Here is a 16723-nt window from a genome sequence, read left to right as displayed (position 1 = left end):
CACTATCACTATCTTCATCTTGACGACGACGACGACGACGACGACACCACCACCACCACTATCTTAACAAAACCACCTCCACCTCTGCCATTGTTAACACCACCGCCGGCATTGCAACGTACCATTAGATATTATGTGGGAAAGCTTTTCTATTTGTAAGGTATTTCATGCAAAACAAGCTCCATAAGTTTTAATACCAATCCTTGATGGTTACTTCGTGTTAAGATTCCACTACTCATGGCTGATTCTCTAACCATTCTCAAGATTTACAAGTGGCAAAGCATCTTTGGAGCGAAATAATTGACCGTTCGTCTACGTTGAATGAAACGCATGATGTCTTGACCATCGCCATCACTTGCCAGTCCGACATAGCTTGTCTCTTAACTAGGTAGGGCATAGCAATGCGACTAAGGGACCAAAAGGGGGCGACGTTACTGAAGGAGAACCACACTTCTTTTGGTCTCTATCCAGAGTCTTACTCATAGGTCACGGGAAAAGAAGCCACCAGGAAGATCCATCGTTTTTTCTCGCCTCAAAGCAGAAATATTTGACGGGAAAGAAAAGATTGGAAGTACAGTGGTTTCTATTTCTAGATTCGTTTTTTTATTGTTTTTTTATATAATTTTAATATGTTAATAATAAAAATAAAAAAATAAAGAATATTTTTAAAAATCAACACACCCACACACTTAGCCTCATTTGTTTCACGGAATGTAATTAAAAATCACTTTTAAATTTTTTTTATATTTATTTATCATTAGTTAATAAAAAATATTTTTCAGTCAAAAAAATTTAGCTTGATTTTTAAAAAAATATCTTCCTTCTATTTTAAACAAAAAACAATTTTTAAAAGTTATGAAAAATTTAGAAATATCATATTATTGGTTGATTATATCAAATTTAATTCTCAAACTTTTGATTCCTATATATATTTTTTTGATTTTCTTTCAATTTCATCTCTTAAAATATAATTTAATTTAATTTTTATATTAATTTTGATCTTATTTTTATAATTGTTATTTATTTTTTTATTATTTTTTTAATTTAAATTTTTTATATATCAAATTTTAATTGTTATCAACTCTAAAAAGTACTTTCCAGTCATCCAAAAATAATTCAATTTCTAGAATTTTATTTTTCAAAAAAACTATTTAAAAAAAAAAAAAACTGAAAATACTTGAGTCAAATTGTATACAAAGTGGATGTTAGGAACGTCTATGTACTAGTGTTGCTGAACGGAAACTATCAAGTATTTACCAGCTTCTGCTCGAAAGAAACAGATAACAAACAGCCAGATACCTACTGTCAAGCACAGAAGACACCAAGTGGAGGGTTTTCTGTCGGAGGAGGATCCCAAAATGCATCCAATGACCAGCACAACAGTTACTTGCAATTCAAGATAGGGAATTTAGTGACAATAACAACAAATTTCATTGCATCGTAATTGGCCTTATGAATACAGCCACATTTTCCCCTTGCTGAGATGAATATTCATGTGAAAGAACAAGCATCCTCTTTCAAGTACAAAATAACACAGACAAAATGGTACAGATTTCAGAAGGAAAACCCCAAAAGCGGGGAAAAGAAAGTGACGACTTACTTTTATCTTGCATAGAATGAGAAGAAAACAGAAAGACTTGGTTAGTCAACCAATCCCATTGCCTTGTTCTTACTTAGATATCAAACATTCTGTCATTTTGGTTACGGAGTTAAATCTGACTGCAACAAGTCATGAATCCTATCCACTGATTAACAACTTGCAGCTCAACTTCTTTCAACACAAGCCCCGGACATTTCTTTTGAAGAACCTGGGCTCGTTAAAAGCACTGCTAAATGTCAGCATTTGAATCTGATGTATTTTGCATGGCAGAAGATCGATCAGGGATGACGTGATTTAACATAACCACCACCATTAGGCCAGACACAGGCAGTCAACACTATTGAATTGCTACAGAGAAAAGCACCATTAATACCAGTGATTACCAGGTCCACCTTGGGCAGCAGCAACTTTCCTTGCCATGTACTGAGGCTTTGGCTGCAATCCATTGGAACCGTCAACCCCCTCGTCTTCTCCTCTCTCATTTTTACAGGCTGGGTTTCTTCTCGGATGTGAACAGTTTGCAGTGGTATATTGAGTTGAAATAGCTGGATTCCTTACCATCCTTCGCTGGTCAAGATTCTCTGCTGATGGTGCTCCACAATTGTTGTAACGCAGCACCGAACTTACCACTTTCCCAGGTCTTGCAGCACCTGCTGTATAGAATGGCATTCAAATTACAATCATTGGTTAGCAACCGGGGTTAAAAGGAAAGAGAGGAGAAAGGTAGCAATCTAAATAGGCATCAAGCTCAGCAGTACATTGCTTAAATGCACATGTCCTGGCCCATGGATTTTCACCCAAGAAATTTAGAAAAAGATACACACATCTTGTATTGCAACACTCTACATTTGTTAAAAATATTTCTACGTGTCAAATAACAAGATGAATAAATTGGATTCTATAATCAAGTTGCAAGCAAGTGCATGAAATTTTAAACATATTGATTGAGCGTTCAACTTCAGGACATCTGTGCTTCTGAGCACTTGTTTGTAAGCAAATAGCAAAGGAAATGCAAAGTTACACCAGCAATACCCTGATAAAGCAAAAGGAGTAAAATCAACCAGTTTGATGAAGGACAAGCAATTATATGTTATATACACATCAACCACTCCATTCGTTGCGAACTCAAATAACCTCTATCATTTCTCATGCTGAATTATGTATTTGGAGGTTCTGGGTGCAAAACCTCATTGACTTTCCTAAAAGCTGTATGCATTCACTCAATTATTTGATGCCATGCCAACCAATCCACTTGAAAGATGTCAGGAAAACATAAGCTAATTGGTCAGCCTGTGACATCAGCCGAGAGATAAAAAAATACAAGCAAGGTTCAGAGTGGTCTCTCATTCAAATTTGGGAGTCCACAGGTTTCAGAGAGGGAAAGAGAAACACAAATGCAGTACAAAATATTTGATTTCCTAGAAATTCAGTAAGACATCAAAGAGAGAGAAAATCAGAATAGATGTAGTTAACTAAATACAATTATTACAAACCTTGGATACTTTGAGGAACTTGTAGAGGAAGCCTTGTCATTGGTATCCCACCACTCCTGTCTACATGTGGCTTCTCAATTTCTTTGATAGAACACTTGGATAGATCATTGGTGACTTCTGCTGAATTCTGTATTGTATTATCCGAGTATAATACACATGCTCTGCATGCATGAATTTTCATCAAAGCAGTGGACAAAATTCTAGATTTAAACGGGCAGCAACATATTACCAGGGTATGTAAAACATGCCACAACAATGGACAAAGAAACAATTTATTAACAGGGATACCTGGGCAATGATGCATGCTGCCTCTCAGGTGGAGTAACAGGAGCACCATTTCCATAATGCTCTTCAAGGTATGCAAACTGCTTCTTGAAATGATCAACAGCACTGCAATGAAAAAGTTCACAACATGATAACTTATTCCTGAGGGACATTTAAACATCATGAGTATGAGAGGGATCTCAAACATGCACTCATACTTCAAACATATGGAATACTGCACATGCTTTGACAAGCATGATGGTATAAACTAAGAATCATAATTTTACTGTGCCAATACCTTGGGTACATAAACCCAGTTGGCTCTGAACCATCTAAATGCTCTTTCAACATTTTAGGATGATACTCTAGAATTTCTCGGTATATAAGCTCTCGTACATCTTCTTTAGTTATCCTTCGTCTCTCAAATTCAAATTCCATCTTGGTAACTGGTTGAGCAGTTGGCTCCCTCTCAACCTTGGCCAGACCCTTAAAATATGGATCTGCAAGAGCCTGATAAAATGCAGTACAATATGCTCCTTTAGAAGGCATATTATCAAGGTGAAGATAAAGAGGTATCAAGATTTACCTCTTCAGCAGTAGGTCGATCTTTTGGTTCAAATGCTAACATTCTTTCTAACAACCGAAGTGCAAGGGGGTCTGCATTAGGGAACTTTTGGGAGAACGGAACAGGCTTCTTCTTTCTCATGCTGCTCAAGTATCTTCGAGCTTTTTCATTGCGTACCTGTTCATATAATACCAACACTTAAGCATTCAGCCAACTGTAAGGACAAATATATGAAACACGGATTGTAAAAGATAAAACAATCAGTTCTGTCTCAAAGAAACTTCATAACATGAAATATACCCTTGCAATGGCTTCGGGTGTTGGCGTTCCCAAAAGATCAGTCATCAGATCCAATTGATGGACTACATTCTTACCAGGAAAAAGAGGTTTTCCTGTCAATAGTTCAGAAAAAATGCATCCAATGCTCCATATGTCTATTGCTGGCGTATACTGAAAACAAAACAGAAGTAATGACTAACACAATTGTCACAAGGAGCAAGTTGGAATCTAATAGCATTAACTATTTACAACTCTCTAACACCCAAAAGAACCCGTGCAAGTAGTAATTCTAATTTCAAGTTGTGTTTTGACAAAAGAAAAAAAAATACACGCAGGGCAAGAGAAGCACTCCAAAGCCAGTATAGTCAAAGGAGATTCACAAAGTTTTGTAACAAATTGGTGGTGGTAATGGTTCTGGCACCTTTGAGAAAAACGATCCACACAATTCAGGAGCTCTGTACCATCTTGTTGCAACATAGTCCTGGGATCACAAGAAAAGGAAATAATTAACCCCTAAATGTACAACAACCACCATTTGTAACCATCAAGGGGAACCTCCTACATTGAAATTAAAATGCTACATCAAACTGAGAGAAAACCTACCGTCCAGAAAATGGCAGTTGGGGTATCGTTAAAAGCTACTCTTGCAAGACCAAAGTCACAGATCTTGAGCTTGCAGTCAGCATTTGCTAAGATATTTTTGGGTTTCAAATCCCGGTGAAAGACATTGGCTACAAGACCATAAAAAAATTAAACATGATGCAGGAATAATCATCACAAATCAGCAAATACATGATAGTTACATTTCTACACATGCTGAGTGTCAGCATGTAACAATACTGCACCACACTTGAGTGAAAGTCAGTAACTATACAGTTAAAAAGCAGGCTAAGAAAAAAATTAAAAATTTAACAGTCAAGAAATTAAGTTAATCACCTGTGTGTATGTATTTGAGGCCTCTAAGAAGCTGATAAAGGAAAAACTGATAATGTTCTGGAGTTAAATCATCATTTGCTTTGATAACTTGGTGTAAATCGGATTCCATTAGTTCGAAAACAACATATATGTCCTTAAATTCCCTTCTGGAAGGAGGCAACAAAATGTGCTTGATCTCCACAATATCTGGATGGCGCAGGAGTCTAAGAAGTTTAATTTCTCGAAGGATGCGGGTGGCATCAGAGACATGCTCAAAGATGTCATTGATTTTCTTGATCGCAACTTTTTCTCCAATATGCGTATCATATGCGGAGCACACAACACCATAGCTCCCTTTGCCAATCACCTCCTCTATTCTGTACCTGCTCCCCTCGCCATATTCAGTGAAAAAGTCTACATCCACGGATGACTGCAATACCACATTCAAATGAGCCAAATCATGGACACAAATAGACACTCCAAATAAAATTTGTAATTACAACCAAACTGAATTTCAATATTAATTAAATAGAGAATTTTCCCACACCATTCCAAGGGAGTTTGTGCTGTGTATGCGCACATTACATCAGTAAACATGTTTGAGATCATGAAAATAACATGCATCTTCTGGTTGCCATTGCAATCATTTGAAAAGATTACTTCAAATTGCTTCATTTAACATCCTAATCTACTATTGCTTCCCCAAAAATTAAGTTGTTATCCCACAACTTAATTATTGAGTGTAGAGCAATTATTTGGTCTACATTATCTTTGACACCATTACAATTAGAAGAGTTTGAATATCAACGAGCTCCCTGAGCGTATCAACAAGAATGCATACAGCTGTGGATGAGATTTATAAATCCAATCAACAGTAAAACCAAATTGGAAATGGAATTACTTCTCCACGAGCAAAATCTGATTCTAGGCCCCATTGGTAATATCTTCATGAATTTAACCCCGCTCCCCCTCCCCAACCCCCCAAAAAAGGGGAAACGATAAGAACATGCACACATGTGGTTGACACCTTCTCCGATTTAAAGATATGCAGTGCCTCCCGTATCATAACATAGATTTTTTGTTATATATAGAAAAAAGAATTGGATAACATGGAAATAGCAATATTCTAGTGGAACCTGCCACAATTTTGCAACAGGTGAACATAAACATGTGTCAAAGAAACTTAGACATGAACATGACAGCTGTCCCTTCACATCTTAGCATTCAGGAATTACACACACAATACAAAGAAAGATCCAACACACAATGGATCACAAAACTGAATGACAGGATCATGGTAAAAAACGAAACTAATAACAATCCCTAGCCTACTAGAAAGATGAAAGCATTTTAGCAGACAGTAACATTAGTAAAAACAGATCGAAAACCACCTCTATAATCCACAGCAACCAATTTGCTATTTGTCCAAAAAGATCATATACATGGAAATTTATGTTCATAAAAATTACATGCTGTAGCTGATGGCTGGATTCTTTACCTTTTTGCGCTGATCAGGCTGCATCTTATTAGCAACAAAGCATCAACAGTCTTCAAATCGATAGATCAACAAGGGAGAGTAAGAGCTCCAACTCCAATCCCACAAAAAAAGAGGACCAGCCAATTTCAACCTCAGTATAAACGAAAAACGCAAGCCCGCAGAAGCCAAAACTGATCGAACAACCTTAAACCAGACCTAAAACTTGGGATCACAAAAATAACAGTAAAACTAAGGAGTTCCAGAAGATCAAACAGCCTAAAGAACATAAAACATGCACTATTATGGCAAGATCAACAAATAACAAAAAGGTATTAGTAGAGAAACGAACTTTCCAAGTCTTGAAATTAAAGCAGCCAAATTTGAGTTAAAACAAAGAACAAGGACTCGGTTTTTTAGACTGAAAGAAGCAAAGACAGAGAAGAAGGGAAAAGATAAAAAGAATGTGTGGCCGAAAAATGGCGGAGAAGACTAAAGAAGTATTAGCTGCAAAAGAGAGAGAACAGATCAAGGTGAAGGGATTGCCTTAAAAAACCAGCTGATTAACTGCAATTTTAAAGAATCTAAAGATAAGGAATTTTCTTTTTTCTTCTTTGTAATTCAAAAACAAGAAAAGTGTTGTGAGTGAGGAGAATGATAGCAAAAGCTATGTTCTTGTGGAAAAGTGCTTTTGGATCTCAAAGAAAGGAGAGGAGAGGAGAAAATCAAGAAGTGGTGTCCTGTACTTCAAGCAGCAAAACCATTTGTTTTTGGAGCTGAGAGATAATTCACCACAAAAGTTTTTTTTTTTTTTACATTTAAAAGAAATTATATTTTTATATATTTTCAAAATATTTTGATGATTTTTTTATGTAAAAAAAATAAAAAAATTATTTTAATATATTTTAAGTAAAAACAATTTTAAAAATAATCATTCCTATAATTTTAAATACCTTCTAAAAAACGTTTCGCAAGGCGATGATATTTCCTCAAAATTTAAATTATTTTTTAAAATTAATATTTTTTAAAATTAATATTTTTTATTAATTTTACATCTTTTTAATATACTTGTATTAAAAATAAATATTAAAAAATAAAATAAAATAATATTTTAATATAATTTCAAACCAAAAACACTTTAAAAAATAAATAATACCACACCAAAACACCAACTTAAAGGAATAAAATTTGGAAATTTTTCTTTCTTTTGTCACTTGGGAAAAGGTAATTTGAAGTGGGGTGAGAGAGGATAAATAAAAATATGGAATAATTATGTAATTTTTTTTTATATAGTTTGATTTGAATTTTATTTATATATATATTTATAAATTACTTTTTTTTTTATCTTGGATCAAACAAAATATATTGGTGGGGATGTAAATTGTTATTTAACATGTAAATTGCACAATAAAAAAATATAATGTATAAAAGTATAAAGAAAAAATAAAATTCAGATTAAACCATAAAAAAGTTTTTATAATCATCCCTAAAAATAGTTGTCCAATGTTATTTTTGCCATTGAAATTGCAGATCATTGTTTTAAAACTTGGATTCACTAGGTAGTTGACCCAATTAACTCGAGCTTAGATCGGTCTAAGTTGAAAAAAATTAAAAAGAATCAGTTAACATGATAAAAAAAACCTAAAATAACTTGGTTATTAATGCTTTTAAATTTTTTTTTATAGAAACAGTGTTGTTTTGATTTTAAAAAAAATCGGGATAGACTCTTGGATTTTAAAACTATGTTGCATGTATAGAGATTTATTTTCTCTTTTTTTTTTATTTCAAATATAATTAACTAATAAGCTCAAGTTTTCAAAATGTAGTAACAGTTGTTTTTAAAGCGTTTTTCACTCGAAAATACATCAAAAATTTTTTTTTTTTAAATTATTTTTGATATCAACATATTAAAAAGATCTGAAAATACTACAAAAATATTAATTTGAAGTAAAGAAAAAAATAAATAAAAATTTAAATTTTTTTTAAAATATTTTTGAAACGGAAAAGTAAATAAGGACTAAATCAATCATAGTGCTCTTTTTGTATTAAAAAATTAGGGTGTGCACTAATTATTATTTTTTATTACAAGAAATAAGTATTAAATTTAATTATATTTTTTATTACCATTTCAAATACAATATACAAATTAAAATAAAAATATTCCCAAGCACATGACAAGGTTCTACGTCACTTTCATACTATGAAATCAAATCCCAAGAAAAATTTACACTTTTCTCTCGTTAATGAGAAATAAAACATAACAATGAAAAACAAATATACTGTAAAAAATAAGGAAAGACCTTTGTCCCTAGAAGACAATTTAATTTAAATACGATGCCGACCTGATTTGAATAAGTTGGGATTTTTTTAGATTTAATAAATAATAAATAAGATATAAATATTATTAAACTATTTCTGAACATAATCTCAAATATATATTTATATTTATATGATATGAATATAATTTTAGAATTTTTAAATTTTATTAACACAATATAATATATACATACTTTAATATTGACCGACACACACATATATATAATATTTATTATTTAATATACATATACATATTTCATATATATATATATATTAATTATTTTATTTTATATTAATTAATAAATATAACAAATACTTATTTAATACTCAATAAATTTTTTACTTGAAAAATAAAAAATAAATATTAAAAAATCTAAGCGAGAACGTAGTGGCATCCAACTTGTCCCCAGAAACTTAAAAATTCACTGCTTAATGGCATAGTTGTAGTAATCTAATAAAAGATGGGCATAAGACAAACCCAGAATGCAAAACACGGTCATTGATGAATATAAAAAAAGAGAAAAAAATAGAATAATTCGTGTAGATTGTCTGATTCCACGCGCTTTTCATGATGCAAGCAAGTGATTGACATTTGCAAAGGGGACCCACAACAAATCGGTTGCCGAGCGTGTTCCCCACTTTCTCCGTAAGCGCCTCCGCGTGATGAAAATGAGCAGCGGTCGTGCATGGAACTTTTCTTTTCAGATTTTTTCCATTAGGCTTTTTGCAAAGAGATGCTCGCTCAAGTGGCCTCTACTTTATTTGTTTTGACGATGATGATTAAACCCACTTTCAAAATCGACTTATTAATAGTTCAGATTGCTTAATTCAGGTTAAGCTATGTAAATAACTTTTAAAAAAATTAAATTATTTTAATTTTAAAAAAAGTTAATTAAATCTTGACCGGATTGATGAGATTACAATTTTATTCGTCTGATGAATTAAATTAAATCAAGTTAATTTTAAATTAAAATTTTTTACACCTGTCGAGGTAAGAAATAAATCAATTAAATTTTAAATGAATTTACCGAGAATAACAATAATTTTACTCCATTTCTTTATTAGCCAACAAATGGATCATGGTCAAATAAAAATGTAATATCTTTAGTGAATTGTGAGTTTCGGCTGACAAAACTTTTTTTTTTTTCAGAAAAAACCATGATTAATTGACTCCATAAAAATTAAAAACGTAAGTGAAGTTTTTAAAAATTAAGCATCACCCGAAATTATAGTTTTGAAACCAAATCTGGCTTGGGGATCAACTCGGGACCCGACCAATTCGGAGCTGGAACCGAGTCGGGTTGAAGTAAAAATAATAGAAGGAAAAACCCGGCGTGATCCAACGACCCGGCAAGACCCGATCAAAAACTCGGTTGCGACCCGTTGACTTTTATTTCTTTTACTAAAACAACGTTGTTTTGATTTTTTAAAAAAATTAATTGACCCGGTCAAAACTCAGAATCCAAACCTTAGACCAGACCAAGTCTCAAAACTATGCCCGAAACGTTTAGGATCATGCATGACAACATGCATGCTTAAAAATAGAACTTTCATAAAAATTATTATTCTTTAACAATGACTATATAATAAATTACAGTATAACATAGATGACATATAACCTTTTAAAAAAATAAAATCAATGAGTCCAACAATATATTGCCATCGATCCAAGCAAGAAAATAGACAGTTGCATTAATCATTGATTAGTGTAATTTGGTGGCTAATGTTTTCTGGTTTATATAAAATCTATTTTATTTTGGAGTGTGATTGTAATTATTTTAAAAAATATTTTTTATTTTAAAATATATTAAAATGATTTAAAGACATTAAAAATATATTAATTTAAATTAAAATAAAATAAAAATAATTTTTAAAAAAATATTTTTGAAACGTAATGATTGATGTAAATAAGTTTTTAATATAATTACAAGAGATGTATAGAAATTAAGAAATTAAAAATAAATTTAAAAAAAAAACCGATTCGACATAACGAGAGAGGGCTAAAAGAGAGTTCCATAATAAGAAGAAAAAAAATAAAAATAAATCATCATCAATGAAAGCTAAATGTTAGAACATCATCAGTAAAAATAAACTTTTAGCTACTCACTGCTGACTCGCCCGCTGCATTTTACATGCATCAACCTACCTTAGTTATTAAAATAATAGGTAAATCGCGCCCCACCGTAAGATGTGATAAATTTTTCTACAATTAAAAAAAATATCCAGCTGATGATAATATTTTTTTAAAAATAAAAAAAAAATAAAAGACGGGGTCATTGATTTAAATAGATTTAATAATTCTTATTAATTTAATAATGCATTTTTTAAAAAGTCTATAACTAATTGAAAAAAAACAATGTTTGTCAATGTTATTAAAATAACATTCTAAATTCTTAAAATATTTCAATGATTTTATTTGATAACAAAACAAAAACTAAATGAGAACAGGATAACCCCTTATAAAAAAATGAAAAATTTTAAAGTTTAATTACTAATAAAGCAAATGTTTAAGAATGAATTGAAAAAAATAATAATTAAAAAATAAAAAAAAAAACCTAACTCAAGTTTGCACACCAAGTTTATGACTCAGTTATGAACCCCACACATAATAAATTGATCAAAATAATGGATGTCAACCCTCAAGCAAACTAGATAATGAAATGTGAAACTGTAAAAAAAGTCAATTTAAAAAACATTGAAAGAAACTCGAGTCAACTTAGGTTAACTCGACTAACCCGCAACCCTAGATATGAAATCAGGGTAACCCTACAAAAAAAAAAGTGAAAAAAACCATGAAGCTCAAGGGACGATAACCTAATATTAAATGATGAAATTAAAAAAAAACATCACATTTAAAAAAAGAACCTAAAAAAAGACCGAAGTTAAACCGAACTGATTTTCAACACTTGTAACCCGGGTTATGAGACTAAAATTACTTCATATAAAGCAAACATTAAAAAACTACAAAGCAAAATTTCTAATTATCCAAAATTAAAAAAAAAACAAATAAAAATCAAAACAATGATGATTAAATTTGGTATAAAAACTAAATGAAAGAATAATGAGGTACTAAATTGAAAAATGAAATAAATCAAGAAAAAGATAAAATAAAAAAATAAAAAATAACAATTAAAAGAACAAGGACTGAATTGGATAAAAAAAACACATAAAATAAAAATCGAGGGATAAAATTAAAAAAAAATAGCAACCAAAAGAATAGGGACTAAATTGGATACAAGAATTAAATGAATAAAATGTTAAAAGATGAAATTAAATAAAAAAAATCAACTGAAACAACCATTAAGAGCAAAACAAATAGCAATTAAAAGAATGCGGACTAAAATTAATACAAATACAAATTAAAATGAGACGTTTAACTTTTGAAAGGGTTCACATGAAATTCAAGGATAAAAAAGAGAAAAGAGGAAGGGAAAGGAAAAAAAAATCAATCGGAGCCTAATTGTTGTTTTATCATGTATACACATTTGACCACCGAGAAGAGGACGACATAACGATTCCAGCACTGTCATGGAACGCGATATTTGACCGCTAGAAGACACCGCCTATAAAATGTGGGCAACTCTCACTCATTGCCATGATCGCGGCATGAGTCACCCACTTTTATTTTTTTTAATTATATTTATACTTGTTAAAATAGTAAATTGCCCTTTATTCAATTTAATTATGACTAAAAACCATGATGAAAATATGAAAAATTCCATGGATGTCAGTTTAGGTTTTTGTTGCTTTTAAGGGAAATGTTGTCATTTCATCATGCAATCAACGTGTTAAAAGACTGCAAAGCCCCTCAAAAAAATTTATAATTTTTTTCTTTTAAGATTATTCACATCATTTCACTATAAATCTAAAATGTTAAAGGATTGATTTTGTAAACCTTTGGATAAAAATCTAACATGCTAGAAGTAACATTTATGATGAGTGTGTAAATTAAATGTTTATACAAAGGGATTGATTAAGAGTAGAAGAATTTCAAAAAATAAAAATACAAAAAATAGCTGAAAAAATATAAAAAATACAAAAACACAGATAAAAACAAAATGAAAATAATTTTTCAGAATTTTTTTATGTTATAAAGTTTAATGAAATTCGAATTCACATATTTTAAGTTTGGTATAAACCAGAGTTAGAACTCAAGAAATATTACCCGTGAAAAATAAAAGGTTTAAATGTGTGGTATAATGGGAATTTTGAAGTTGTTGAATATATATGGCTCATGGCTAGCCATTCTTGAAGGACAAAAAAGAAAAGAGAAGCTTGAGAGAGCTTAGAAAACAAATTAAAGGAAAACCTTGTAAAATTGTGAGAAACAAACCTCCTAAACACTAAATTGAGAGAAAACAAGTGCGGGGAAGTGTTTGAGAGAGGGAGAACTGTGAAAAAAAGGAAAGGAAGGAAGGAGGAAAAAAAGTGATAAAATTTTGATTTCTCTTGCAAATTCACCTTATTTTCTTATGATGAAAAGGTGAGAATCACTTTTACCATGAATAATAGTGTTTTTGATAAATTTTTAAAGTTGTCTAGTTAGGGTTTATATTATGGAATATTGAGTTTTACAGGGCAGCAAGGTTTACGATGATGATTTTTATTTAACATGGTGTTCTTAAGCATGAATGAAGCGTGGGAAAGTGTTCATTTAAGGAAATTGTAAAAAAATTATTATGTGTTCCTTTCGAATTTTGGGTAATACTAAGAAAAGAGAAAGGGATTTTATTGATTTCCATATCATAAAATTTGTGTTTATATAAGTTAATTGAGTGTTTAAATGCATGGAAATAGAATGGAATTGCATAGGAAAAATTGAAAGGAGTTCATGGATTTTATTTATGAGGAATTAGGTTAGTAATTATGATATTGATTGTAGTTAGTTAGATTGGATTAAAGAAACTTGTGGAATTGTAATTGAAATTATAAAATGTTGTGGTAACAATGTCATGAAATTTTAGTAGCTTGATCGTGAATGAGGATAAGTGCTAAGACATAATGAGGAATAGGTGGGTGTTCAATATTTATTTTTAGTCTTTTAACATATTGGTATAATTATTTTTAGATAATTGCAAGTTCTTGTAAGAAATAATTTTATTTATTTCTTACACTTTTAACAGTTTTGTTGTAATACATATAGCAGAGAAAATGGTCTTTTACTAGAGAAATGAAATAATAGTAAATTTTTCTAATTTTTTTTACTACAACGGGTATTGTAGTAATAACAAATCTATAATTTTTTGGTGTCTTTTTTAAAGTTTTTCTTATATTTTATTTCTTTATATTTGGTATATTTATCATTTTATACTTAGCCTATTTATCATCAATTTTTTTCTTATTTTTGTTTTTTTGTAATATTTTTTTTTGTTTTTCCTCTTTTTTTCTTTACACTTATTTTTGGAAAAAATATTATTTTTTATTTTTTATATTTGGAATATTTATCACTCTACATTTGACCTATTTATACCATTCTTTTTTTTTTTCACAACTTCATTCTTTTGTAATTTGAATTTTTTTTACATTTTTTTTAAACTATTATATAAAGACTAAGGAAATGATGTTTCATGGTAGCAATTTCAACATTGTCCTATTTTTCTACCATGTTAAAAATTAGATTGAGATCTTACATGTCTCTATTAACATATATGATCTTCATTGTATTTTATTATATGTAAGCATTAACCTTTTGATTTCAAATTATGTTTTTTTCTCGATGGAAAAAAAACTTAATAACACCTACACATTAATTCTTTTGAGTTATAAAAAGAATTATTCGACATGTAGCGAGACAAGCCAAATGGACAAGTTAACACTTTTTTTTTTGCATTTATTGGCACATATGGTTCTCTAGTTTATTAATTAAATGCATGTATAGGCTTTTTTTTTTAATTATGATTAGGATTTAAAAAAAAACACACACATTTAAAAAGCTTGCATATTTGTTTTTACTAAAAATAATTATTCGACTTGCGACGAAGCATGAGTCAAACAATTAGTAATTAACTAATAGGCGTCCCTTTTTGTATTAAGCAAATCGCCACCACATTATGAAAATAAGTAGTGGTAATGCATGGAACTTTCTTTTGAGATTTTTTCCATTAAGCTTTTTGCAAAAAGATCATGGCCATCTAATTGAACCACCACTTTGCTTATTTGGCCTTACTTTATTTGTTTTAATCAATGATGATGTTCTAAAATCCAATATGTTTATAAATAAGGTTTCTTGGTGTTTGGATAATGATTAATCATATGTTTAAATCAATATTCTCTTCTCCAGAGCTCACAAAATAAATGATTGGTGGAAGAAGGTCTAGCACCTACAAAACAATCTATTTTTGTGGGGTTTAGGGATCCTCCAATGATAAAGTCAATGAATTTTAGTAAGGGATTGTACTAAATGAGAGAATGGACTTTAAATTCTAAGAACAAGTATGTGTGTTCTTGTTTCTGTATGGTAAGATGCTTTGAGAATAAAAATATAAATACTTAAAGTGTACAAATTATGAACTATTTACCCGAGTGATTTGAGGATATTTATAGCTCGTGAACCTTGTCATGATGCTTGAATGAAAAGGTTAGAGTGTCATTTTATCATGATAGCATTAATGAGGGATGAATATACATTACACAATATTAATGGGAGATAAAGTTATGGTAGGTCCATAGAAGATTTTTATACACCTAGGGTGTAGAGAGATGATTACTTTTAACTTTTAAAATCTTATGTTTAAAAGCTATAAGAATAAATAAACAATGTCTTATGGCCTAACATGGGTGTTATAATGATCGTCATGCCCATGTCTAGTTGGATTTGGAACGATACCAAGCCCATAAGTGATGAGTGTGGCAACTTGTTAGACTCATGTCTGTTTGGGCTCAACGTGTAGTTGATTTCAAGGATATTGGGCCTGATAGCTTTCCACACTCATGTTTGTTTGGGTTCAGTGCATAGCTAAACCCAAAAATATTGGATCTGACAACTTGTCAGACCTATATATATTCTGGCTTAGCACGTAGCTAAACCTAAGGATGTTGGACATGAAAACTCATTAGACTCATGTCTGTTTGGGCTGAGCGCGAAGCTAAACCTAAGGACATTGAATTTGATAGCTCGCCTAACTTACATATACTTTGGTTCAGCATGTAACTTAACCCAAAAATATTGAGTGTGGAAGATCGCCAGACCTATCTCTGTTTGGGCTCAGCGTATAGCTGAATCTAAGGACATTGGGTTTGCTAGCTCGTCATTTTCATATGTACTTGAGCTCAACATGTAGCTGAACCCAAAGAGGCCGCCCGCCAGACCCATATGTACTTGGGTTTACCACGTAGTTGAACTCAAATATATTGGGTTTAACAGCTCACTAAATCAAAATCTATTTAGACTCAATGCGTAGCTGAACCCAAAGATATTAGATCTGACAGCTCAGCAGAACCCAAAGGCCTATATATATACTTGAATTCATTATATAACTGAACTTAAGGATGTTGAGTCTGGTAGCTCGCCAGAATCATGTCTGTCTCATCTCAGCATGTAGTTGAACTCAAGAACATTGGGTCTGATAGCTCGCACGTTAGGTCTAGCAGCTCATCAAACTTATATGTACTTGGGCTCAACGCGCAGCTAAACTCAAGGAGATTAGGTCTATCGACTCCTCAGACATATATGTATTTGGACTCAACATGTAGCTGAACTCAAGAATGTTGGGTTTGGCAATTCACTAGACCCATTTGTACTTGAATTCAACTCATAGCTGACCTAAGGATGTTAAGTCTAACAATTTATCAGACGCATATATACTTGGACTCAATGC

General features: G+C 31.2%; 1 protein-coding gene across 2 annotated transcripts; it reads right to left on the bottom strand.

Moving 5' to 3' along the window:
* Positions 1 to 1407: 1407 nt before the first annotated feature.
* On the bottom strand, positions 1408 to 7378 carry LOC133704929 (mitogen-activated protein kinase 15-like). Of its 2 annotated transcripts, none has more exons than XM_062129993.1 (10): positions 6615 to 7378; positions 5138 to 5546; positions 4805 to 4932; positions 4623 to 4682; positions 4223 to 4372; positions 3944 to 4099; positions 3656 to 3867; positions 3382 to 3483; positions 3094 to 3254; positions 1408 to 2253 (listed from the first exon to the last, which is right to left on the bottom strand). In XM_062129993.1, the coding sequence occupies exons 1-10, from the start codon at positions 6636 to 6638 to the stop codon at positions 1967 to 1969; spliced, it is 1689 nt and encodes a 562-aa protein (XP_061985977.1). In that variant the 5' UTR covers positions 6639 to 7378; the 3' UTR covers positions 1408 to 1966. The 2 variants fall into 2 exon arrangements, with proteins under 2 accessions (XP_061985977.1, XP_061985978.1); XM_062129994.1 differs by having other exon boundaries at positions 1408 to 2250.
* Between the last annotated feature and the right edge of the window lie 9345 nt (positions 7379 to 16723).

Source organism: Populus nigra, chromosome 10 (assembly GCF_951802175.1).
Source record: "Populus nigra chromosome 10, ddPopNigr1.1, whole genome shotgun sequence".
Classification (NCBI taxonomy): domain Eukaryota; kingdom Viridiplantae; phylum Streptophyta; class Magnoliopsida; order Malpighiales; family Salicaceae; genus Populus; species Populus nigra.
The sequence above is the reverse complement of the archived record's forward strand: the minus strand, read 5'-3'. Positions and strand labels throughout refer to the sequence as shown.

Excerpts from the sequence above, each read along its gene's own strand:
- LOC133704929 (XM_062129993.1), bottom strand. The coding sequence starts at position 6,638 with ATGCAGCCTGATCAGCGCAAAAAG. Across the intron at positions 5,547-6,614 it reads AGCCTGATCAGCGCAAAAAG|TCATCCGTGGATGTAGACTT; the intron begins GTAAAGAATCCA and ends GTGGTATTGCAG. Across the intron at positions 3,255-3,381 it reads CAGCATGCATCATTGCCCAG|AGCATGTGTATTATACTCGG; the intron begins GTATCCCTGTTA and ends TCATGCATGCAG.